Genomic DNA, 27897 nt, shown 5'->3' on the forward strand with positions numbered 1-27897 from the left:
CGGTAGAGAAATGAGAGAGTTTCCATGTGGGGGTCTCCGGGGGTCCCCGGGAACGCGCCCAGGGGGCCGGGCCGATTCCAGCGAGCCGCCCCGTGTCCGAAACGGTTGAGAAATGACAGAGTTACCCCCAGGGGGTCCCTCTACTGTACTGTACTGTATACTATCACTGTACTGTACTGTAACACCCCAAATCATCATACAGTGTGTGTGTGTGTGTGTGTGTGTGCACGTGTGTGTGGCTGCGCAACAGTGACACTTGGTTGTGAAAACCAAACGCTATTTTCGTGCTATAGGACACAGGGACAGACCCAGGGATAACCAACCAAATGCTATTTTCGTGCTCGGACACAGGGACAGACCCAGGGACCCAGATAGCTACTTAATGGAGTGGTTGCACCACTCAAAAATATAAAATAAATGCTGAAGCAAAAAAAAAAAAAAAAAACTTTTGGTCATTTTATCATCTACCCAGGCTTATGTGAACACCCCAGACAGTTCTTAAGTTGCTCGATTCAATATTTAGATATTTGATTTTGATTTTAGCTGCCCCGCCGCCTTCCTAATACAAACCCACTTCAAACTTCATTTTAACCATGATGACATGATTCATCGAAAACACCCAACCTTTTTCCCGGGTGAGTGGTGACTGATATTGTCCCTCTACGTGAGGGGAATATATATTTTGGGTGGTAAATGCAAAGAACGCTCCAGAAAAACACCCAAAACAATTATTGAAAATAAAATAAAACAGTAATTGAAAAAGCACGGCCCCTCATGTATTAGATTAGAAGGACAATATCAGTCACCAGAAAAAAAGGTTGGGTGTTTTAGATGAATCTATCATGGTTAAAATGAAGTTTGAAGTTACAATGTGTTTGTATAGGATTTACATTTTAAATTGATGGTTGTTGCTGTTCATTTGATGGTCCTTAACCTGCAGTAATCAGTCTGATGACATGACAATAAATCAATCAGTCATTGAGTTAAACTTTCTTTCTTTCTTTCTTTCTTTTTTTCTTTCTTTCTTTCTTTCTTTCTTTCTTTCTCTCTCTTTATTGGTAAACTAAACATGCATTGTACAAAAAATGTACAAGCTATAAATAGGTCTACTACAATAAATAAATGTTTAAACAGAACTGTATACATTTGTAAATAAAATGTAGGCTACTTAACTCTCTCTCTCTCTCTCTCTCTCTCTCTCTTTAGTGGCAGCGGTGGCCGAACGGATAGCGGAAGGTTCTAGGAACTAGGAAGGTTCCTAGTTCGAATCAGCCGTCCGACACGTTAAAATTACCACCGCTGAAGTGCCCTTGAACAAGGCATTGAACCACTACGATGAAATGTGTTCTATGAGCAGGGCCTGGCTGGAAACAAGTTCTTGAGCTTAGCCCAGATACCCTGGGTAAATATAGATTTCATTTCATTTCATTTCAGACACACAACAATGTCCCACTAGCAGCCTGCCATTGGCCGTAACCGGATCTCTTCCCAGCCACGTGTGTGAGACTGTGAGGTGACGCCCCACAGCTATAACAGACACGCTCCTCCCCTCCTTGTGGTCAGAACGTGGAAGTGTGACAAACCTCTGAAAAATCCCAGCTGTCTGAAACATAGAGTATAAAGAAGGTCTGAAAGCATAGTACACTGAAAACCTCTCTAATACAAGGTAGGAACTTCTCTCTCTCACACAAACACGTGTGTGTGTGTGTGTGTGTGTGTGTGTGTGTGTGTGGTGTGCGTGCGCACGTGCGTGCGTGTGTAAACAATGTCCATATAGATGTAACTGATGTATGTATCTCTGAAACCGTTACAAGCAAAGAATTCATCTCCCAACTAAAGTACTGTCGGAGCCCGAGCATTCTGTGTTACATTCATTGTTGATTTGTAGTTATTTTAGAACACACACAGACAGACAGACCGTTTGTCTGTTTGTAGAGCAGTGGATACGGTACTGTGTTATTATAGGATTCTGCTCTGTAGACTCTAGTAGGTGAGTCATCTCTGTGGCAGGATTACAGCTCAACGTTTGGTTTTGGTAGAAAGTGGTGGGAAAAGTACTCACATGTTTGATGTTTTACTGAAGTAAAAGTATTCAATACGACAATGTAGAAATTCTCTGTTACAAGTAAAAGTCCGGAATTACAAATGTACTTGAGTACATTTGTAAGTACATTAAGTACATTAAGTAGGTACAAAAGTATTGGTACCTCACGCAGAATGTCCCATTTCTCCTCGAAACGTCATATACCATTTATGAAGTAATGATATTTCTGGGAGCAGAAAATGGTGTGTGGACTCTTTTTATTCTTGAACTATGGCTGTTTTTGATCCTGCACCCAGCCCAGCCTATTAGGTTTTAGATGTGCGTAGTATAGTTCCTTTGGCTGTTTTTCCAACACAAATTCCAACACATAACATCAGTGTCGCATAGAAACCTCATTACAAAACAATAACTTTTCAGGAAGTGGAAAAAATAAACATTGTGCACAGTCTCGTGGCAGACTTCATCAGCCTCCTACAAGTAATGTCCAACACATACAAGACCTAATGCAAGTAAGGGAATAACACATTTATAATACAAGTATAACATAATAATGTGTAATATTAGGAAGGCCAGTAATACATTGTAATAAGTAATATATCGTTGCTGTCGGGCAGAAACCTCTTATTTCCATATTCTAACTTTTTGTGTTTTTTCTGTTTTGTGATTTTTTTTTCTCGTAAATTTACGCCCTACTTGATCACACAAAAGTATCCAAAATAGCAGATTTGCAATCTCGAAACGCGTTTTGTGCTTTATGCTATATTTGCTACTTTAGCATTTGAATCCTGAAAAGTAAGAGTTTATGACGTATGATGATTAATTTTTAACGAACTGCAGCTCAAGGACTGATTCTGTAGAAATGAAACTCACACCTGGTGACGTCACGGCTTGTCATTCATGTTCATGGGTGGACTGTGCAGTCAGATAAACAAACATTAGTCACATTAGTCAACATAGAGACACACTACAGCTATCAGAGTGATAACACTGCAACATGGGAAGACTCGCTCACAACACGTGCATTTTTATGGCATGGCTCTGTAGTACATAGTCTAGAAATGGGTCTGAGAGTCTGTCTGTCTGTGAGTGAGTGAGTGAGTGTCTTGTTCTCTGAGTGTCTGTATGTCCATCTGTCTGTCTGCGTGCATGCGTGTGTGTGTGCGTGCATGTGTGCGTGCGGGGCTAATCTCACACACCGCTGAGATGATCAACAGTTCTTGTGCACACTGCCAGTAAAAGTCAAGACAAGGAGCAGATTTGTTTACTTTGTACAACACATTTCACCTTGTCTGGGTCTACCCCACGCCACAGAGTGCTTCCAGTCTCCAGTCTGATGTCAAGTGCTTGTCAGGGTGGGGGGGGGGGGGGGGGGGCATGATTATTTTGGGTGGTCCCCAGTTCAAATACAATTATTTTGGGTGGTCCCCTGTTCAAATACGATTATTTTGGGTGGTCCCCAGTTCAAATACGATTATTTTGGGTGGTCCCCAGTTCAAATACGATTATTTTGGGTGGTCCCCAGTTCAAATACGATTATTTTGGGTGGTCCCCAGTTCAAATACGATTATTTTGGGTGGAGTCGCGGCCTTGACAAGGCTGAGAACCACTGGCCTACTGCACTGGCAGTGAAACTGTTGATTCTCCATCTGTATATTCATCTGTATCTCCAGGAGCTCTTCAGCAGAACCATGGCTGGTCTGGCTCCTCCCGTCCTCCTCCAGCGCCTCTCTCTCTCCACCACCTGCTGTGTGCTGCTGCTGCTAATGCTGGCATCGCATCCGGCCCTGGCCAAGACCGACGCTCCGTGCCAGCGCTCCAAGTGGAACAACGGCTTCAGGTCTTCTTTACTTTACTTTACTTTATTATGGATCCCCATTAGCACTTGCAAAAGCGTGGCTATTCTTCCTGGAGTCCAGTACACAAAAACACAACACATCATTCACCACAACATACAAATACTATACACACACATACAATGGTTCACTTACAAAGGATAAGAGTTACATCTCAAAACAATTGCAATTTTGCATTTTCATATAATTTCATCATAGAGAGGTCGGAAGGGTTTTTCCATAGCTCCATAGGTCCATATACATTTTCCATACACATCAATCCCTTTTTCCTATGTCATAAAATTTACTAAAAAAACATCAAAAACAATAAACAAATATAAAATAAAAACACATCATTGATAATATGGTTAAACACATTCTTGAGATCCGCAGCCTCTGTCTGTGGACATCTTTAAGAATAAACTCAAAACGCTGCTTTTTTTTTTTGCACAGGCATTTCCAGATGTTTCATGGTGTTATTTACTGTACATGTTTTGTGTTGTTATTTTTGCTGTCCTGTTTTTTAGATCAATTGTATCTAGGTGTTTTTCCTTGTTTCATTTCGTTTTTATTCTTTGTATGTCGGTGGTTTTCAACCAGAGGGGGTTCCAGGTGGTCCCCATGCTAAATGATGGAGAATGGGTAATCAATTGGACCCTTATTAGATCTTGAACTCCATTTGGTTTCATTTTACACTCTCAATAGTTCCATTATTGTTAAACATCTGCGATACTTAATTTACAAGAAGTCTGCACAATTAGAGAATGTAGGAAGAATTGTTATTTTGATCAACGTTTGCCTGTTATCTCTCCTATGCGGACAAAATCATATCCAACGACGACAAAATATTCTACGTTTTGGGGTCTGTCTGAGAGGCTAAATGTCATCAAATGGTGGTCCGTCACTCAAATGGTGGTCCGTCACTCAAATGGTGGTCCGTCACTCAAATGGTGGTCCGTCACTCAAATGGTCTGTCTGAGAGGCTAAATGTCATCAAATGGTGGTGTCTGTCTGAGAGGCTAAATGTCATCAAATGGTGGTCCGTCACTCAAACGCAGAATAAATAATGGGCCTTGCCATGAAAAGGGTTTAAAACCACTGCTGTATGTAAAGCACTTTGTGAGTTTTTTCTGTCAGAAGAAGTGCTATAATATAAAATAAAATGTACATACTTATATACTTACTTCAGCACCTTCGTGAGGAGACACCTGCTGCCGGGGACGCCCAACACGGAGAACAAGAACGCCTGGTTCAAGTTCATCAAGGACAACACGGGCTGCGGCCGCCCCACGCAGTCCTTCCTCCCCTCTGACGACCTGGACAGGGTGAAGGCCGTCTGCTCCAGCCAGGGAGGAAAGGTCTACAAGGACAACCTCTGCATTAGGTATGTATACTGCACGCATAGAAAATGATAATATGCACTGTATAGCAGGGGTAGGCAACCTTAGGCACCAGTGTGAACATTGGCACAAAGGAGGGTGATCACTGGCACACTGGCAAGTGTGTGAGAGAGTATTTTTGGTTTTAAATAAACTATTTAAAAAAATGCAGTCAAATAAATGAAGTCCCTCACATTTGTGTGTAAATTACATCCTGCATTCTACATTCATTAGTCATTAGATCATTAGAATAACGTGAAAGAAAATATTTAAAAAGAAGGAAAAACTTTTTGTGGACAAGCAAAATATGTTGGAATTTTTCACGTGGTGTCATTAAAATGAATTAATGTTGATATGGCACACTGACGATCTAGAAAATAAAAACATGGCACTTCATTTAAAAAAGGTCACAGACCCCTGCTGTATAGAGCGCCGAAGTCGTGACGTCACTCGCTCATCCCCTGGTTCTGCCTGGTTCACGGAAGTAATTTCTCTATGGAGAATAACATGGTTGTCATCTTAAAATCGTTTCATGTAAGCGGTGTGGTCCAAAAATAAACAAGCTGTCTCTGCGTTATTGTACTCTCCCTGGTTGGCACAGGATTACAGCATAGGCATTTGGTGAAAAATGAACGTACAAAACTCGACGACATTCCAAAAAAAAAAGAGCAAATCTTCAAAATGTAAAATCAACAGGAAGTTCATATGTTTAGGAAGTGATAGTGTGATAGTTTTAGTGAAATGTTTTGTAAGGCTATACATTGTCAGAATCTGCCCAGCTTTGTTTGCATTTGTTTTGTAGTGAACTGGTAAGTAATTTCTCTATGGACTCTGGAACTGGTTCAGTCAAAGTGTATGAGGAGGCTATTTTGGAATATCTCTAATCAACACTCAACAGAGCAACTATTGAAGAGACTGTATGTCACCAAGATTGTAAGTTACATTATAACAAACAAGGTACAAGTCAAAGTGTGAAAGAGTAATTAAGATCCAGCTCATTTTCTTTATAACAAATTAAAGTACACATCGAGCTCCCTCCTCCTGAGGTACACAACATAATTAGAAAAGGACGGCCTGAACAGATTTCCCGTGGCAACACCTCTATATAGAGCGTCGCAGTCCCGCCTCCTACCCTGGACCAGGAAATGAAACCCAATGCATTTTCCTCATAGACATTTTTTAAAGTATTTATTTAAAGACGGTTACGCCGCGGACAAAGCCAACTCGAGTCGTGACAACTCATGACAACACAAACAATATTTTGGACCAAACAAATAATTAGAAAGAAGAAAAAAACGGCAGGTTACAACAATTTTTTTGTTGTTTTTCTTCTTTGTAATTATTTGTTTGGTCCAAAATATTGTTTGTGTTGTCATGAGTTGTCACGACTCGAGTTGGCTTTGTCCGCGGCGTAACCGTCTTTAAATAAATACTTTAAAAAATGTCTATGAGGAAAATGCATTGGGTTTCATTTCCTGGTCCAGGGTAGGAGGCGGGACTGCGACGCTCTATAGAAGGAACAGTTTCAGGATTTGAACAGCTTCCAGTATGCAGTAGCCCTACATGCTCTTGAGAGGTTGAAATGAAAGAAAATGCTCTAATGCCTCCATAGCACCCTCATGTGGTAAAGGGGAGTACTACAGCATATTCACATTAAACTGAGACATACCATATTATCACCAGCTTTATTAGCGAGAACCAATTATATGAAGACAGGTTGAAAATGGGTGAAGTCATCCTTTTAAAGGCTTTGCTTGTTGTATTTAATTATGTTCAGGTATGGATGAAGGAAGGTTATTTATGTTAAATCATTTTGCCCTCCACTACTAGGGTAGCAGCAAAGTTAGCAGATGATGAGAGATGAGTATACTTTATTAATCCCCAAAGGTAAATTGAGGGGTTACAGCAGCATAATGTGATGATCCGTTGGGTAGACATCCTAACAGGCATTAGTTCGACAACACCGTCGCTCCCGACATGCGCTGCCGGTTACAACCAACCCTTGTTTCGGGTTAAAACTCACCCGTGGCTCCCAACATGCGTGGCAGGTTACAACCAACCTGTGGCTTCCTGTGGGTTGGGTTTTGGGTATAGGGTTTCAGACTCTGGCTGTAGGACTGTTAGTAACAGAAACAAAACAGACAACAGTTGGACAAAATCACACGAGACCATGCTGGGCCGACCCAGGACCATATGCATTGAGGGAGAGAGTTCTTATGGGGCCGACACAGGACCATATGCATTGAGGGAGAGAGTTCTTATGGGGCCGACACAGGACCATATGCATTGAGGGAGAGAGTTCTTATGCAGTCTGATGACATTCGGCATGAAAGAGAGTCTGTACCGCTCCAAATGCATATTCGTGGGGATATGGTGCTAAATGATGCTGTATATTCCTGCCTCCCAATCTCCCTGCTTCAAATTGTTGTTCATGAATTGGAATAGAATACAATTACTAGCACTGCTAATTCACTGTCCAGTTTGTTATGATATCTGTTGCTATTTTTCATTCCATTGCATCTTGTGAATATGAATCATGCATTACCCCTTTCTTCACCCACGCTTTGACACAAACGTGATGTGACAATAAAGTTGAAGTTGAGTCAAGAAAACAAAAGTGAGCCACTTGAGCTGTTTTTAGCCGACCTATACAAGCGGGTGCATATCTCAGGTTCAGGTTCATTTATTTGTTTGTCCCTGAAGGGCAATTTGGTGTACAGCAAAACATAACAGGCAGACATGAATCACGAAAAAACACAGTATAAAAGCATGTGGTGCACATGGACAATAAAAACAGGATGGCAGTTCAAGCCAAGGTATCAGTGTAGCATTGGAACTGTCAATCACAACGACTACTGGCCAATCACAGCAGGGCTTTCCTAGAACGTTGGTGGGATACATAATAACGCGTCAGTCACAGGGTGAGTCTTGCATGCATGTGTCTTACCTGCCACGGATGTCGGACTGACGCATGTCGCATTTGGTCAGACCAAAGTATGCGCCCCCCACAAGCTAGTCACAACGTGTTGCGATCCCTTCTCTGAACTTTCTCTCAATTTTCTCTATATATTTGATTCGACACCAGACCGAAATTCAAGATGAGATGTCACCAAGGATTTATGTATGGTGGCTGGCATCTCCCTTAGAGATAGGGTGAGAAGTTCAGTCACACGAGAGAGACTCGGAGTAGAACCGCTGCTCCTTCGCCTGGAAAGGAGTCAGCTGAGGTGGTTCGGGCATCTGGTTAGGATGCCTCTCGGGTGCCTCCCTAGGGAGGTCCTCGACGCACGTCCCACTGGGAGGAGACCCCGGGGAGGAAGTCACTAATGTTGCTCTGGAGAGGGAAGTCTGGAGCACTCTGGTGGAGCTGTTGCCCCCACGACCCGACTACGGATAAGCGGTTGAAGATGGATGGATTTATGTAATGGTAAAAATAATAATATATATACTGTTATTGTTGTGATTTGCAGCCGGAAGCCGTTCACGTTCTTCACGGTGAGGAGTGAAAAGGATACCTGCGGGATTAAGAGCGTCAAGGAGGAAACCAAGTACCTGATCCTGGCCTGTGAGAACGTGGACAACCAGTGCGTTCCCGTCCACTTCGAGGGGAACCCGACCGACGCCAAACCCGACAACAACGCCCGCGCCTGCCAGGACCCCGACAAGGCTGGCGCTAGCGCCATCGGCATGACCACCTGGTTGCTCTGGTTGCTCACATCTGTCATCATGGTTCTCATTGTTAATGCTCACTAGCATGCTCTGCCCCTGCCATCCACTAGAGGGGTATGTATGTTCACACTGTCCACCTTTTTACCTGAACTACTTGAACCCCTGCAGCGTCCATCTTCTGGGGCGAACATTGACCAAAAATAGCCAACCTTAACTTAAGCTCACAATGCCTCTCGTGGGCGTGGCCCAATATAGCAAATGTACAAGTTGACAATTCGTCTTGTCAGACATTTATGCTAATCTAGAAGTTCATAACCAGTCACAAAGAGATTTGGTTGTAACTCAGCTCCGTTTTTACTAAGAATAGAGGGTTCAAGTGGTTAAAACCTATAAGAAATGACCAGAAGGCGACCGCATGGCACAAAAGGAGGGAATTTTCCAATGTATTGTTTTTTTTTGAAAAAGTTGAGAATCGGTTAACTTTTTGAGAAATGCACTTATTGATAGAGGCTTCCCTTGAGGCTTGTCAGGAAATGAATCTTATTTCACCGTTTTCACCATTTTTAGCAGTGGCGGATTTAGGGATCTGGAGGCCCTATAGGCGAACCCTAGAATGAGGGCGTGCGCACATTATTGAGGGGCCTATGCTCAGCTTTGTGTGTCTATGTGTACCACGGAAATGATTTGATTGGCTGAGCACTGAATGTGATGTATGATGATAAGAGCTCCCCTCACTTCACAGGAGTGTGATTTTTTTTAAATTAACAGTTTATTTATAGATAAAAAAGGCCCCAGGCCGTCGCCTATCCTTGCCTATAGTAAAGTAGAGATTTTTTGTTAAACAAAAACTGTATAGTACACCTATTAATTCCTAACTGCATTACAGTACATTTGCTATGTTCATCGTAGGGTTGTATTTTCTTTAACCCATTCTTGGCGGGAACCCCTTTTGGTGATAGCATTATGTTATGCTTTAGCTATTGAAAAATAGCAGATCCACAAGCTCATAGCGCGCCACCGAGTGGCGAGCTACGAGCTTGTAGGTCTGCTATTTTTTTTTAAATCGAAGAACGACATAGATTTTTCAGAAAACTGTCAGGATGTAGAAGACATTTTTAGAATCTGATCTCAGGTCAAAATGGGTTAAAGCAGACCTATTAATATATCGCCATTAATAAGTGAGTTGTGGTCCAGCTGTGTGAGCCCCAGGTGACCAAACAGCAGCCGTGCCGAGTCCGGCAGCAGAGCTGACACGCTCGGAAAGAAAAACACAGACTAGACACTCTGGGCAGTATTATGCGTGTCTTAAGTACCAGGTCTTATTACTTAACTTAAGACCTGGAGGCGTGGTAAAGGTTGTTTGGCCACTCAGAATAGCCAAATGGCATTGATCACGCCTCCAGGTCTTAAGTTAAGTAATAAGACCTGGTACATAAGACACGCATAATACTGCCCTCTGTGTCCGTCTCTGAAAGCTTATAAACGATCAATACATTTGTGTTAAGAATAAGACACAATCTTGATAACTTCCATGTCTACAATACATCTAGTTTAAACATTTTATCAATATTCAATGCACTCCATTCAGTTACATTGGACTCTATTTCTGTTGATCAGTTTTATTATTTAATCTTTTAGCAGAAAAGGCACTTGGGCATTTCTTCATAAAGGCCAGACAGTGTGATCATACACCTGACCCAAAAGGACCGTGACCCAAAAGAGAGATTAGACGTTTGCCCCGGGACCCAAACTAGTGAAAATAGCAGATCTACAATGAGCTTGTATATTGGCTTATTTTCACTACTTCTTAAATATTTGTTTTCTGATATATGGAATTTTAGATTTTTTTTATTTTATTTATGAAATTAAGAAATGACTTAAAATCATTTAATTCATTCATTCGTGAAAACAGATTGTAGGAAGAAAAAAAAATAAGGGACCCACTGTTTAGAGCCCGGTCTAAGTTTTGAGTTTAGTCTCAAGACCACATTTCAATGGTTGTGGAGGACTCAGGATTGGTCTCCATGTTTTTCTCCAAAGTTGGTTAATGCAACTTATAATTCAATGTACATACACAAGTATATATTGATAGTCTTTACTATCAATATGAGGGCTATTTTAATTACTTTAATGACAAAACATTTGAAGATGTTTTGAAAAGTTGTACAATTGTCCGCCTATAATTACACGCACAAAAACAGGGACGCCAGTGGTTAATTGCTTGAATAATTACTACAATATTTTACTTAAAGGCTATAATATATATATATTTTTAATCCTATAATGTTTTATTTGATTGGATTTATTTAGCACAAAATGTAAAAACAATACAAAAAACAGTGCCAGTAGGAGGGGCCGCTATGTTTAACAACAATAAGGCTAACGAGGCCTCTACATATGTTTAACAACATTACACATTTTAATAGAACCTGCTTTGTACTCATCAGTAGCAGTAGGAAGGTGTTTGACATTCTTCTTTCTTATTAAGACATTCATGGAAACGTATTTTTTCAAGCTTTTAAAGAAAATATACAATGCCGTTTTCTTACATTGATGTTAGCCAACATTAAAATTGTAGTGTTTTGCCAATTATTTTGGGGGCCCACTTGCAATTGCCATCGCAGCCCACAGTTTGGGAATTGTTGCTTTAGACCAGGGGTTCTCAACGTTTTTGGCCGGGGACCCCCGGAAATGCTTTGGCAATGTCTCGGGACCCCCGCCCCGCCCCCTCCCGACCCCCAATATAAATTGACTGCTACAATAACCTTAAACCATTTTGGGCGGGAACCCCTTTTGGTGTTTTAGCTATTGAAAAATAGCAGATCTACAAGCTCGTAGCACGCCACCGAGTGGCGTGCTACGAGCTTGTAGGTCTGCTATTTTTGAAAAACCGTGAAAATAAAATTTAAAAAAAATATTATTTTTTTTAATTTTTTTTGAAAATAATTTGGGGACCCCCTAAAATAATTTGGCGACCCCCCGAGGGGTCGCGACCCACGGGTTGAGAACCCCTGCTTTAGACCACGGGATGTGGTTCAAATGTTTGAGATTTGAACCCCTATACCAGTGGTTCCCAAACTTTTTCGTGTCAAGGACCCCCAAATCAACATTTATTAGGCCACAGACCCCCCATTTGAAAACATATGCCAGTTTACGGCTCTAGCAGTGATTCCGAAACATATTAATTTCATGGACCCCCCGTTTCACACGCATTATACTACGGACCCCCGATGTAATGGCATTTCTATCTCTGGTACCCCAATTTATATTGTAAAACCACTGTTAATTTAACTCAGAGACCATTTGGTTCCATTTGTACAATCTCTGAGTTACAGACCCATAAGGGTCCATTTGGTTCCTTATATCTCTAATTGAGCTAGGTACCCCCTGGAACCCCCTCAAGTACCCCTAGGGGTCCCCGGACCCCACTTTGGGAACCCATGCCCTATAGACCCCACATGGTGGTGAGGTTTTATTAGGCCTTAGTGATGCATCCTATTTCAGAGATTTAGGCGCTACTGTATAGCATATTAGTGCAATTTTGGATTACTACAAATTAATGTAATGCGTATGGATATTTTATATTTTTGTACAATCATATGCAATGTCAGTGTACGTATATTATGCATTCTGTGTTTGTGTTATCGTTTTGTGGAATTTGTTTTACACTTGTGTACATAATCATTTTATTCATTATGTTGTGATGATATTGTTGCAAAGATTATTGGTGCTTTCATTCACAAAATATTTAGACAATGAGTTGTTTGATAATCATCAGTAATGCCTATAATGGGTAAAACACATTAAGTTGTGTGAAATATGCAAAATATAAATGAAAAAAGACAAATCATGTAATAGAACATAGAACATAAGGTATCTTCAGATGTTCAGTGTTACTTTAATATTATGATATCCATAACTCCAGCCGATCTATAGTCTCATATCCATATGGATAGAATAGTTTTGTTCTGTATCTGGCCCATGTTTCTAACTGCGATTATGCCACTTAATTTTCCTTGTGGGATCAATAAAGGTCTGATTCTAATTCAATTAGTTTGTTTTTTGTTTTGTAAATAAGCTACATCGTATATGGCAGTAACGGCAGTCAAACATCTCAAGAGCTACTTGTTCAAAGCCTGTGTGAAAAGTATCCTTCTTTATGGTGCCGAAACATGGACAATGAATAAGGAGTTTTGGGATCGTCTTGACGATCACAAGACTCCTCATGCGTGTCCAGAACCTTTCATGGAGGGACCATCCCAGTGATCCCACTAAAGCTCAGATGTATGGAGGCATCCCTCCCATATCTCAGTTGTTGTGGCAGAAAGAAGACTCCGTTTTGCTGGACACTGCCACAGAGCAAAAGACCAGGTCATTTTGGATAGTCTTCTGTGGAGATTACCCTGCCCATCAAGAGGAACAAGACCACTCACATTTCCAGATGTTCTGAGTAGGGACACAGGACTGACTGAATGAACTTGGTGTGGCGATGAGCAACAGAGACCAGTAGAAGCAGCTTGTGTCGTAGATCTCGAGGGCACTCGAATGATGATGATGATGACGAGTTTGTTTTGCACACCCCATTCGACTGGTATCATCCATTTTATGGGCCCAGTATGTCCCGTTTATCATCCATCTTATGGGCCCAGTATGGCCATACTGGCATACTCACTGTCTCAGTATGTCATTATCAGCGATTGTCATTATCACTGATGTCCTGACGGAGGCGCGCCGTGTCTGGTGGCCTTGAGCTACGTGAGGCACCGCCGAGCGAGGCGAGCGAGTCGCCGTGCCGAGCTTTGCGAAGGCCACCAGACCCGACTCAGCGCCGTCCGAGTTACGTCCCGATAGGCAGAGAATAGTATATATTAGTAGCCCCTAGTTTCCATGCGCCGACAATAGTTGGAAATGACACGTCCACCAGGGGGAAACCTTGACCAGGCTATGGTGAGTATGCCAGTATGGCCATACTGGGCCCATAAGATGCATGATAAACGGGACATACTGGGCCCATAAGATGGTATGATAACGGTCAAATCGGCTGGTTTTGCACTGGTGTGAATGTGTAAGAGTGAAAATGAACCGTATCCCCATTCAAGGATATAATATCAGTCACCAGAAGCAAGGATGTGTGTTTTCAATGAGTAACATTCATTAGAAGGATAATATCAGTTACCAGAAGCAGGGACTCAATGGGCCTCATGCGCCAACCGTTCTTAAGAAGTTCTTAAGAGGAAATGTGTTCTTAGACCCACTTAGGACGTTTTTAAGAAGGTTTTGGGATCCCTCAATCTTTTCTTAGCTGTGATTTGTTCGTAGGTAAGAACAGAATCTACGCACACTGTGGAGCACTCTTAGGGTGCCTTTTTCGTTCTTAAGTGCAATCTGAAAACATAAAGGGAAAACAGCGCCATCTGCATGATGCTTAAAGTTTGGTCTGAGGACCTCAAGGGGTCCTTGAGGAAGTTCCAGGCAGTCCACAGCAAAATATGGAATATTTTACCACTTTAATCCCATTTTATACTTTGAAAATAGCCAATATACAAGCTCACAAACGCGTCCCATTACTGCCCATTTTGAGCTTGTAGATCGGCTATTTTCGAAACATTTTGATAAATCTTCAAAACATTACCCTAGCAGAAAATATTTTCATATGGGGGTCTGCAGAATGCATGTCAATTTGGGGGTCCTTGACATGAAAATGTTTGAGAACCACTGGTTTAGAGTTCACAACCCAACCCAACGCACCATACCCACCACATAACCCCCACCCCATGCACCCACCATCATCCCCCCCCCCCCCAAGTTGACTATTGTGAGATAAAAAAATCATGAAATACATTCATGATTATTGAAAATATTGAAATATTGAAATATTGAAATTTTCTGTTCACTTCAGTACCTCCACAGTATTATTGGAGTCTGGTGTTCCACCATATTTAGACTTTAGTTTAGGTATTCTTGACTTCACTCAACTTTATTTCTATGTGTGAGGTCCTGTGATTTCTGTGTGCTGCAATCACACACAGGTGTGACTGCAGGCAAGGCCATGGAGTCATGCAAAACCACACCCACCTGGGTGAACACAGGTAGGAAAGTGAATTCCCAATGCCTTATATGGGATTGGTGGGGCGGTTCCCTATGGTAATTAGGATGTTAATTAGGATATGTGGGGCGTCTACCTATGATCATTTGAATGAACTGGCACACCCCTTCAAGTTACGAGGATTTGGATTCATCATCATAAGAACATGCTTACGAACAATTCTGCCTACTTAAGAACGTTTCATGAATCTGACTGGACTTCTCTTAGGAATTCACTTAGGAAGAAATGTAAGAGGAAAAGTTAGGAACTTATTGGCGCATGAGGCCCAATGAGTCTAACATGGATTAAATGGAGTTTGAATTTGAACAGGCTTATACAGGAGTCTGTCTGATCAAATGAATAGCAAAAATATTGAATCTTAAAAACTGAGTAGATGTGTGGGCGGAAAGTGTTGTAAAGGACTGGTTCTCAGTGTCGGGTGGGATCAGCAGGTGCCCTTACGAAAGGTATAATGAATGGCTACTGGCTAGGTAAGGTGGTCATTGTTGATAAATAAATCACTGACCGGGTGATTGGCCACCGATGCTGAGCGGAGGTGGCATAATCACCCTGGAGGCTGAACCCTTGACAGTCAAGTGCCAATAAAATAAACAGTGATAGTGTGATGGGTACTATTATCACACGCACCCACACACCTCACCCTCATCATCATTTTTTTTTAACACACGACAACCTTTGTTGGCGGAGCTGCCACAAACGCGTCTGAACTTTGAACCTGGCGGTGGCAGGTTGCTCTCTGTGCCTAACTCGGTGACAGATCCCCATAAGGATCCATTCATTGTAGTTTCTTTGCTGCTTGTTTTCTCAGAACAATACCCCAATGTTGTTTTTGTCCAATCCGTCCCACATTCAGATGTAAATAGTGGTTTTTTTATCGCATCACGGCCGACATTACCGTTTCTGGCGAGGCTGTGTGACCCGTATGAAGTTGACATCATCAGTTGAAATTCTCTGGCACTGTGGGGTAGTACTAGATTGAACCACTAGGCGGCAATGAGAGTGTTAAGTGGCATTTCTTCCTCAGCCTAGTGGGAATGTGTGTGCATAATTTCACAGAAATCGCAGGCTGTCTTCAAGATTTGAGGCATTTTGTTCAAAATGGACCAATCCTGCAAACTTTAGCAAACGGGATGGAATATGTACATACTACATAATGATTTGCGTGATGTATGGATAAATTCTGTACGAGTAATGTAAAATGAAATATGTTTTGCAAAAGTCGGCCTCATGGTGGCGCTATGACAGGCGTGGAGAAATTGGGGCAGAGGTTGGTCGTTGGCATCCATGGATTGTGTGTGCACAGTTTGGCATCGACCGGGCCAACGGTGTCAGAGATTAGCTGTACGCAGACGGACGGACGCACGCCAGGGCCGGCTGCAGGATGAAATGAAATTGAGATTTTTGAGATCATATTGCGTTGTTAAATCAAACAGGCAGTGCCAGTTCTAGGACTCAGGTGGTCCTGGTGGTCCTATCCAAGATTAGAATGATAGTGCTGCTGCCCCCAGGGGGGCAGCGGGGAGCTCCAGATTTTTTTATTTTATTTGCGATGAAAATGCTTCAATCTGGTGCACCTTGAGATAAAAATGAAGAGGCTAGATCTATAAAGAACTACACACATCATATTAGATTATTATCATCTTTACTGTGCTATTATTGCCATTTGCCAACATCAGCAGTACAAAACAAAACATTGGATAGGGCAGGGGTGGGCAACTTTGATGATGGAGAGGGCCACTATATTTCACACTGCACATAATGCATATAATGTAGTCAAACAGCTGATCTACAAGCTCAAAACTTTTTTGAGCTTGTAGATCTGCTTTTTTGCAATTTTTTTTAATTGGAATCCTGAATTATTTTCACCTATTTTTGAATTGGAATCCTGAAAAGTAATATTTTTTATTTAATTTCAAATACATTTATATGTTAGGTTAACTTTATGATTATGAACTGAAATGCAAATACATTGGACATAACAAAGACTAGTACTATTCATTAAGCTACTAGCAGTGGCGTTTCCAGGAATTACATTTTGGGCAGGCAAGAATTACATTTTGGACAGGCAAGATGTGTTAATTGTCGTCTCCCCGCGCACAATTGTAGCACTAAAGGTTTTCAAAGAGATATACCTGCCAGACGAGTGGGATACAAAGGCTGAAAGGCTTGCATTTACATTCCAATGGGTGATTGAGGGTCGCGCTCTACCGCGACGGCCAATCAGCTGTCCATTAATAGTTCTCATGTCTTGTTTTTGTCCTCTTTTGTTCTCATTGTATGGATTTTGGCCAGGCCAGAAATGGATTTGGACAGGCGGACGCCTGCCCTCGCCTTATTGTAGATACGCCTCTGGCTACTAGACTGACGTGGCAGCGGTGGCCGAACGGTTTGCGGAGCGGTCTTGATACCGGAAGGTCGCCAGTTCGTATCCCCGGACCGGCACGTTCAAATTACCACCGCTGAAGTGCCCTTGAGCAAGGCATTGAACCACTACCATGAAATGTTCTATGAGCAGGGCCTGGCTGTAAACAAGTATCTGATGCTTAGTCCAGTTACCCTGGGTAAATATAGTAACTTTGCTTTGCTTTGCTTTACGTAATTAAAGCGGGTCATGTTTGCATGTTTGGAATTGTAACAGCTGAAATCAATAACATATCAGTATTCCGATATTAACCTGCAGGCCGCATTAAGTGAACTGCGTCTGTGCTCAGAGAATACATTCTTCAGCGTGTCCACAATAGTCCACACTCCACAGCCCACTTTGCCACTCTCTCTCCACTGCATCAATAGCACCCCTCCCCGCAAATGGCAGACAATCATGTCAGACAAATACATTCAGTTGATCCGAATTAACGTGTTGAAATTCCTGTGCCTCAGGAATGTCGCACTTCCTGTTCTTTCCAGATGGGAGATGGCCATGATGCATGTTAGATCTTCCTTGCATGCTTGTAAAATACTTTTTTTTGTTTGTAGCAGCATGTTTCGAGTTGTTATAACCAGTGCTGGTAGTGAATATCACTGCCAAATATCACTAGAAAACCAATCCAGCACAAAAGGTAGTTTTATATTTTATTATTGACATTATTACAAAAAGGGGGGTCAAGGAGGTCGGGTTAAGGGGTCAAGTACCCCTTTGACCCCTCGTGGCACCGGGCACACGCACGCGGGCGGGCGGACGGACGGACGAACAGAGTACAAAACATACTCTCTCCATGTCTTCGGCTGATGGAGACAATAATCCAAATGAGTGAGGGCTAGTGTTTGCACAATTTGGGGAATGCATTGTGGTGGTATATATTTGGTATATAATCTTAATAACAGACAGACTTCTTCCCATTGCTGCAACAGTCTTATCAACCTGCTTTGATTTATGTTAATAAATAAACTTTTTTCATGTGTTTATGAGGTGATCGTACTTCATTAGACACCCTGGAGTCGTTTTTATGTGCAATGGTGTATTAACTTTGTATTTAGGGTTTCTTCCTGGAGGCTGAACCCTTGACAGTCAAACGGGCCAATTATATAAACACCGATAGTGTGACGTATAACTATTGCACGCGCACACGCACCTTCCCCTCATTATATATTTTTTGAAATACGACACCCTCTGTAGGCGGAGCTGCGGCATACACAACGTGTCACACAACGTGAACATTGCGGGCCTGCGGGGCAGGGTGCTCTGAGTATGTACTAACAAACTGTGTGACAGCGGTCAAACAGTCATTCCATTTTGACACATTACCAGCTGACAGCAGGCGTGATCAATGGAGAAATGGCTGAATTAAGCAATTAATGCACGCCTGCGGTGCATTAATTAAAAGCTTAATGTATGATATTACATTTTGTGTAAAATAATGTTTTCTACTTTCCCCATGTGCTTCCCAACTTCACAGCCAGGTGTAAATGATGGATTCTTACTAGATTTAAGGTCACATCGCAACACAGTTTTCTAGTTTTCTAGATAAAGGGGGTGGTTCAACTTACCCACTGGCACATCTTACCCCGTTCTCCCCTAATGTAGCAACATGAAGATGTATTTAATTCCACGGAACAGTGCACTAAACGTTTGTGCTCAATCCTGCGACGCGTTTTGAGCTTGTAGATCGGCTATTTTTGGAATCCTGAAAATGAACATTTAATATGTCATTTCAAATGCCTTTAATTATACTTGTGTTGAGCAATGAGCTACTAATTTAGACTGAAGTAAATAAAGCGGGTCATGTTTGCATGTTGTGGAATTTGTAACAGCTGAAACCAATATTATATCAGTATTCTGACATTAACCTGAGGGCCGCATTAAGTGAAGGTGGGGGCCGCATGTGGCCCCCGGGCCGCCAGTTGCCCACCCCTGGTCTAGTACCTCTGGTCTAGAACAAAAGCCAAATCAAATATGATGTAAAATCTTGAAGGGGCATTCCACTCATTTTCAACATTTTACTAGTACATGTAAACTTCAGCAAGCAGCGTTGGAGAGCCATCTGTCTGCCTGCTCCTCTCTGCAGCAGCTCCTCTCTCCTCTCTCTCTCCTCTCTGCCTGCTCCTCTCTGCAGCAGCTCCTCTCTCCTCTCCGCTCTCTCTCCTCTCTGCCTGCTCCTCTCTGCAGCAGCTCCTCTCTCCTCTCCGCTCTCTCTCTCCTCTCTGCCTGCTCCTCTCTGCAGCAGCTCCTCTCTCCTCTCCTCTCTCCTCTCCGCTCTCTCTCTCCTCTCTGCCTGCTCCTCTCTGCAGCAGCAGTCATGTGAGATAGATACTGATACTGCATTTCCATGTTGGTGTGCTCTTACACACTATTATCACCAAGAAGGGAGATAATAAAGAAATGTAACTGAAACATTTTCAGAGGCCCTTTGTTCACTTCCACAGGAGGAAGAACATTTGAATATTTATGACAGATACGAGAGAAATTAATTTACAATGGAAGTGCAGGAGTAAAAATTAATAGTGAAATGTTGTTGGGAAATTGTTCTAGAATTGTAATGTAATGACATTAAAGCAAAACAATATATAAGTGAAATAATACTATAATACAGTGTAAGACACAAATATAGTTTCTGCGGTACAAACACATTGATTGATTGATTGATTGAAAAATGTATTAACAGTTTGCAGAATTACAGTACATTTCAAGCACAAACTCAATACAAAGGCTGTTAACTGTGAGTGGACGACCCAATTAAGCATTACACTTGTTTCCAATAGGGTCCACCATGTTCAATTCATCAAAAACATTTAGAGACGTACAAATAGACACTTCTATATAGACAAAGGACAGAACAGGAATTCATCATAAAGGAGGTAAAAAGGGAAAAGAAACATATACAGTGAGGGAAAAAAGGGGGTGGGCGGTGGGGGGGATTCACGTTCAGCTCCGTTCATTTGTTTGTTTTCCTTGGAGGAGCTGCGTTGGGTCCCCAAGTCGGCTCCGTGGCCGTACCTTGAGTTGGCTGTGTGGCACACAGCAGTAATATCCATGTATGGACACAATATGGAATGAGTCAGAGGCGTAGCTTATCGACTGGCAGCAGTAATGTTCATGGACACATGATCTAATGAGTCAGAGGTGTCAATGCAGGACAGAGGCAGAGGACGAGGCCCCTACATATCCACACAATGACCAGAACTGGTTTAATATTCATAATAAGATATATATAAGATTTAATTTCAATCTTTTGTATTGGCTATTAATTCAAATATGTTCTTCATGGACTTTTGAAATACTCTATAATTTAAACATATTTTAATACATTTAAGAAAGACATTTTATTATTTTAAAACATTTGATTCTTAGTCAGGGTGCATGGTGGTCCCTGGTTCACAATCAGTTGAAAACCCCTGGTTCAATTAGATACTGACTTTGTCCATCTGGTGTCCTCGTTACTTTGAAGCACTTGATTGGTTTAAAGATTTAGGTACATTTGCTGTGTTGTTTGTTCATATTGACAAGAAAAAAACAGTTTAAAACGTCTGACACCCTCTCGTAATAAGTCTTTTTTTTTAATCTTTCCAAAATCTTGTCTAAACTCTTGTAGTGTATATATTTCGACTGTGGCTCAAGAGATAGAGCAGGTCGTCCAACGATCCATGGGTCGGCGGTTCGAATCCCGGCTCCTCCTGGCTACATGTCGCAGTGTCCTTGGGCAAGACACTGAACCCCAAATTGCTCCCGATGTGCTGGTTGGTACCTTGCATGGCTTCCGCCACAATCGGTGTATGAATGTGTGTGTGAATGGGTGAATGTAATGCACAATCTATGTAAAGCACCTTGGATAAAGGCACTATACAAATGCACCATTTACTCACTCACGCACACGCACACGCACACACACACACACACACACACACACACACACACACACACACACACACACACCCCAATGTCCCACCTGCAGCCTGCCATTGGCAGTTGGTATTCAGACAGATGAGCTGACGTCACGTCCCACAGCTATAACAGACACGCTCCTCCGCTTCTGATATCCAGAACGTGGAAGTGTGACAAACCTCTGAAAAATCCCAGCTGTCTGAAACCTCTCTAATACAAGGTAGGAACTTCTCTCTCACAAACACGTGTGTGTGTGTGTGTGTGTGTGTGTGTGTGTGTGTGTGTGTGTGTGTGTGTGTGTGTGTGTGTGTGTGTGTGTGTGTGTGTGTGTGTGTGTGTGTGTGAAAAGTACTGCCAAAGCATTCTATGTTGGGATGCACAATATAATCGGAATCGGCCATACAAAATCGGTATCGGATCGGTAAATAATCCTGATTATTTATTCAGTTTTCACCAGCAAAAGAATGAATGAAAAATAAAAAAAAATCATCAATGAGTTCAATATAAATCAAAAGTGTCTAGTACCTCTGGTCTAAAAGCCAAATCAAATATGATGTAAAATCTTAAAGGGGCATTCCACTCATTTTCAACATTTTACTATGTCATTAATATACCTTAGAGGTGTTAATAGGTGAAACAAAAGGGGGAAAAAATTCCCCACATTCTGTGTTTCATAGAACTGTAAGTATGAACAAAAGCATTAATATGGTGAATCACATCTTGATGATGAGTGGTATTCCCCTTTAAGTAAAAATAAACTTTAAAAAAAAGTAAAAACCTAAATTATTCTACATTTAATTTGTGTACTCATCTCATTCAGTTGTGAAAACAGAAAAGAGTAGGCTATAGTCTATTGATTGATTGAATACTTTATTAACTACTTTATTAATTATTTGGGCCAAGCCTCTATAAGGCCTAGGCTTGTTTCCATTGTGGGGGGGGCTAACGCTCCAGTTCGGTCTCTATCCTGTATATACTCATATATAAAGGATAGCTCATACCACTAGTATTCTTTCAGATAAATAATGCCTGCAGGTCTTGATATAATTGTTACACGTAGTATAGTGCAATGAATGAAATCAAGCCCTTAACAGTCATGATTTAATTTCAATCACTTTTGTATTGGCTATTAATTAATACATTTAACAAAGGCATTTTATTTATATTTTAAAACATTTTCCCATGGACCACCTGCAGTCCTATTATCTGCCATCGGTTGAGAAAGAGTGGTACCTGTATGTATAGTGTAATCTTAGCCCATATCCCATCCCAACACAACAGTAGTCCCCAGTGCAGTGGTGGAAAAAGTGCTCACATTTTTTACTCAAGTAAAAGTATCAATACTGCAATCTGCAATGTCGAAATACATCATGTAGAAATGTTACAAGTAAAAGACGGAATTCAAAATGTACTATTGGTATCAAAATATACCAATATACCAATAGTACATACAAAAGTATGCTCATTATGCAGAAGGTCCCATTTTACAAGTTTTCTAATGTATAAAATGTATACAAATGTTTTGAAAATAGCCGATCGCGGCCTTGTAAAGGTTGAGAACCACTGGCCTACTGCACTGGTGAAACTGTTGATTTTACTATCTCCAGACCAGGAGCTCTTCAGCAGAACCATGGCTGGTCTCGCTCCCCTCCTCCTCCTCCGCCTCTCTCTCTCCACCTGCTGCGTCCTGCTGCTGCTGCTGGCGGCGTGTCCGTCCCTGGCCATCGGTCCATGCGAGAAGTCCGTGCCGAAGGGCTGGTTCAAAACCTTCAAGGAGAGACACCTGCCGCCAGGAACGCCGGACACGCGACAACCGGACAACGAATGGCACAACTTCATCAAGGACAACACGCCGCTCTGCAACCGCCCCAAGCAGTCCTTCCTCCCCCCTGACACACTGGCCCTGGTGGAGGCTGTCTGCTCCAGCCAGGGAGGAAAAGTCTACGAGGACAACCTCTGCATTAGGTATGTATGTATTACTGACAGTAAATGATATGCACTATATACTAGGGCTGTCACGATTATGAATTTACGTTGATGTTTAATTGTCACACAAATAATTGTGATTACACATTTAATTGTGTTTTTTTTGCATTGAACATTTGGAACGTTACAATTTGTATTTCTGTTTGCCTTTTTGGCTTCATAATCACAAATTGCACGGGACCGATATGACAATTAACTTAAATATACAAAGACACATTTTATAATTTTTATATATTTTTTTCTTTCCAAAACCTGTACAAAATAGCAGAAATAGTTGATATTTCTGCTATTTTTGAAAAATGCTTGAAAATGTATGGAAATTTTTCAACATGGAAACGATTGACGATTATGCAAAAAACAATTGAGATTATCTCAAATTATTGCGATTTGGCGATTATGTAATAATTGTGACAGGCCTACTGTACACACAGTGGTGTAACAAGGCAGCACTGGGCTCCAACATAGTGTGGTCACTGTGGGCCCTTGAATGCTGATGTCTCCTCATTGAAACAGGTCTCAAAGTACACTTTTGGCACAAACATCAGCGTACAAATCCTGGTCTCTATACTGCTTCCCCCTGGTCAGCCGGGGCGCTTGATGGAGGGGCAAGGAACTGGTCGGAATAACGTGTTCCTTCCACGCACTTAACGTCCTATACTGGGGAAACCTGTAGGTGATAAGAAGCGGCCTGCTCACTCCTCATGCATTGAAGGGAGCATGAGCTCAGTTCGGGGAGGGGCTCTATACCAGGTTGGCAGAGGGAGAGTAGCACCCAGGATTACAATTTAGGTATTTAGCAGACGCTCTTAATCCAGAGCAATTTACAGTAAATAACATGGTAAACATTTTGCCAAACATCACACACACTCCTATCCTCCCGGTGGAGACCTGTGCCCAGAAGGGCACTTTTTCTAGTTTGCATTTGTTTTGTAGTGAAAGAGTGACTTTGAGACCGCATTCAGTCAAAGTGTATGGGAGACTGTTTTGGAATATCTCTAAAAGAAGCAGTTTTTGGCGTTTATCGCCAACTGCGCAATAGAGATGAAGGGAAAAACGGAACGGATCGTGATGATTTTGGACGCAGCCAGGACATTCCTCCCCCCCTACCCCACCCACCCCTTTCTCCCCTCACTGTATATGTGAGGCCCTCTTGTATATGTGATGCCCTCTTTTTACTGCTGGTCCTCAAATTGGCAGGTGTAGAACTACATTTTTTGAAACTCATGAATTGTTGTGATTTACAGCAAGGAGAAGTTCAAGTTGGTCGTGGTGATGAGTAAACTGGATACCTGCGAAATTACGAGCGTCAAGGAGGAAACCAAGCATCTGATCCTGGAATGTAACAAAGTGGACAACGGGAAGTGCCTTCCCGTCCACTTCGACCCGAACAAGAACAAAGAACCCGCCAACAACGCCCTTGACTGCACGGCACCTTGACCTTGCAGGCAGGGGCGTTAGGCCTGGAAAGCCACGGGGTTGTATGCCCGTGGTCAAATTCAGGTCAAATTCAGGTTGAAGGTCAAATTCAGAGGTGGCTTAAAGCAAACCAAATTTGTAATCATGAGTAATTATCAGCTCCTTTTGTCACTGGTGTCACTTGTTCTGTCCCCTGTACTACGTTTACTTGTTATTGTATTGTATGTTGTATGGATACTTTTATTACCACTTTTAAGAGCCTGCTCGGGGACTATATGAAATATAGAGTTAGCTTTTGGCTAACTCTGGCCCATACATGGATTTGAAGAAATTACGTGTTGATTAAACGTGTTCAACTTGACCCCTTTTGCAATCAGATGATGCTGGTGACAACAAACACTTTCCTGGGTTTTTTATGTGGGTAATATGTGTTTTTAGATATTATGTCATGGACACTGGTCTCACTTACTTCTTGGACTACATGTTGTCTCAGAAAGACAGCCCTCCCCCTATCCACCAGGAGGAGCAGTGCACCAAATCATTATGTGAATTGTAGTCCAGGGAAGAAGTGAGCCATCTAAAAACACATAAATAGAGACACACAGGGACTACAAATTCCACGCCCCCAAATGAGACAGCGTCCCCACTTCTGGTCCGTTGGCACGGATACTGCAGGCCAGCCCATAGAAGTCCATTGAAATTCAACTGTAGTTAGCCTACTTTTAAAATAATATGAAATGAACTGAAGACTATATTGATTTGAATAAAAATATGTTTCCAAATGTATGAAGTGTCTTTGTCAACATATATTGTTGTTTTCTCAATAGAGGATGTATTTCACATTTAATTTACCACTTGAATGAGTTACCCATAATGTTAACGGAGCAGAGGGGAGACAGCAGACAGAGAACCTGTCACTTTTAAGGGACGTCACTGCCTTTACGAGGCTACGAGCGCCGACTTTGAAGAGTGGGATTCTCAATATACATCCCGATCCCGACTGACTTTGTTATTCATGTCTATATTTTGAACATGTCACGGGCTTACTATATGTTCTACCTACCACGGAGCTCCGACGGTGTGTTTTACCGCTGTCAACTTGTTGTATAATTAACTTTGCTGAATAGTTGCATGGGAAAATAACCCAGCTAAATGGAGGAGTGACATCCTGACATTTTCAACTACCTAGTGAATTCTCTAGATGAGTATTAATAATAGTCTTGCAAGATGCTGTTTAGATCATTTTCTACAAATACATAGCATATAAAACGAAATACAACAAATATATCTCGGTATTGAAAACCTCAAGGGATGCAACCGTGACGTATATACCATGTGACCACTTTGACTTGAGATTTACAATGCTAGCACTTTTCACAAACTGATGGAGTATATTATAGTACATTGTAGGATGTATATTGAGATGGCAGGTATGTGACATTGAAAAGGACAAATCAAACATATGGGACACTTTATTAGAACACAAAAAAAATCGCTATAGCCTCAGTAATGAACTAGAAAAAGTGCCCTTCTGGGCACAGGTCTCCACCAGGAGGATAGGACTGTGTGAGATGTTTGGCAAAATGTTTAGTAGTAATATAAACATGTTTGCCTTGTATGGCAATTGGATGATTTGAGGCATTTTGTTCCAATCAACCTGTTTTGCAAAAATCAACCTGTTGGTGGCGCTATAACAGGCCAATGTGAAAAGGGTGGGATATATTCCTCAGCCTAGTAAGAAAATGTGTGAAAGATTTCACGTAAATTGCATGCTGTGTTCATGATTTGAGGCTTTAGTTCAAAACGGGGCAATCTTGCAAACTGTGAAAGGCAATTATAGACATTTAGGGTGGAATATGAAATATCGGACAGATCCGACTTGAGCACATGACCATAGAGATACTGTGTAACGATTTGTGAGTTTTTTGGACAGAATCTGGAGGAGTAATATCCAAAAATGTGTTTTACAAAAGTCGGCCTCCTGGTGGCGCTATAAAAGGCAGATGCGGAAAATGCAGGTCAAAGGTTTGTCCTTTTAGGGAGTGTGCATGCAACGTTTCACGCAGATCGGTGCAGTTTTAGGTAACAAATGTGAAAAGCTGCCTCATGGTGGCGCTATAACAGGCCGTTCTGGAAAATGCGGTGGCGTGAAATTTGTAGTCCCTGTGTGTCTCTATACCTAGCCTGGCTAATAAGCCAGACCGAATCAGCCGTTTGACAGTTGACAGTGTTGTGTGATATTAGTCTGGCTTATTAGCCAGGCTAATAAATACCGACATACAAACTCCAGGAAAGTGGTTCTTGTCTCCCAAACATAATTCAAATAAGATCTGGTTGCAAAAAGGGTTAAGTGTCCCTTTAATGTGCATTGTCCTGTTAATTATATTTTTATATTAAATAATATTGTTAATGCTCACTAGCATGCTCTGCCCCTGCCATCCACTAAGGGTGTGTATGTTCACACTGTCCACCACTACTTTCTGGGGGGGAACATTGACCAAAAATACGCCTCTAGTCGCCCAATATAGCAAATCTATGTTCACTAATCTAATCTGATCTAAATTCACAACAAAATAAAATAAAATAAAGTTCACAACTAGTCACAAAGACATTTGCTTGTAACTCTGTAAGGTCAGTTTTTTACTAGGTTTTTTACTAAGGTCAGTTTTTTACTATAGGAATAGAGGGTTCAAGTGGTAAAAAAGTGCTGGTCAATGTAGCTTTTTGTTTAAGTTGAGAATCTTTTATCTTTTTGAGAAATGTGCATTTGAGAGAGGTTCCCTTGAGGGAAATGCTTCTTATTTCACGATTTTCATCGCTTTGAGTTAAACAAAAACAGTATATTAAAGCCATTAATTCCTAATTGCATTACATTTTCTATATTCTTTTTTTTTTTTTAAGATATTTTTTGGGGGCTTTTTCTGCCTTTATTGATAGGTTGAAAGTAGACCGACAGGAAATGGGGAGAGAGATGGGGGAAGACACGCGGCAAAGGCCGTCGGGATCGGGAGTCGAGCCCGTGGCACGCCGTCAGGCTGGCCTGGGTGCCCAGACGGTTGAGCTAACCGTCTGGGCCCATTTTCTATATTCTTCGTAGAGTTGTATTTTCTTAAAAGCAGACGTATTAATATATCGCCATTAATAAGTGA

At 41.7% G+C, this 27897-nt stretch overlaps 1 protein-coding gene across 2 annotated transcripts; it reads left to right on the forward strand.

The window, feature by feature from the left end:
- The first annotated feature begins 1579 nt into the window (after nt 1-1579).
- On the forward strand, nt 1580-27897 carry LOC306924759 (uncharacterized protein). Of its 2 annotated transcripts, none has more exons than XM_079503393.1 (5): nt 1580-1666; nt 3715-3881; nt 5066-5260; nt 8726-9834; nt 27848-27897. In XM_079503393.1, the coding sequence occupies exons 2-4, from the start codon at nt 3733-3735 to the stop codon at nt 9006-9008; spliced, it is 627 nt and encodes a 208-aa protein (XP_079359519.1). In that variant the 5' UTR covers nt 1580-1666; nt 3715-3732; the 3' UTR covers nt 9009-9834; nt 27848-27897. The 2 variants fall into 2 exon arrangements, with proteins under 2 accessions (XP_079359519.1, XP_079359518.1); XM_079503392.1 differs by lacking the exon at nt 27848-27897 and adding an exon at nt 10057-10203.

The sequence above is a fragment of the Electrona antarctica genome, assembly GCF_951216825.1.
Source record: "Electrona antarctica genome assembly, chromosome: 6".
Lineage (NCBI taxonomy): Eukaryota > Metazoa > Chordata > Actinopteri > Myctophiformes > Myctophidae > Electrona > Electrona antarctica.

Bases quoted from the DNA above. Each gene is read 5' to 3' on its own strand.
- LOC306924759 (XM_079503393.1), top strand. From the start codon at position 3,733: ATGGCTGGTCTGGCTCCTCCCGTCCTCCTCCAGCGCCTCTCTCTCTCC. The intron at 3,882-5,065 runs GTCTTCTTTACT...TACTTACTTCAG, and splicing joins AAGTGGAACAACGGCTTCAG to CACCTTCGTGAGGAGACACC. The intron at 5,261-8,725 runs GTATGTATACTG...TGTGATTTGCAG, and splicing joins AAGGACAACCTCTGCATTAG to CCGGAAGCCGTTCACGTTCT.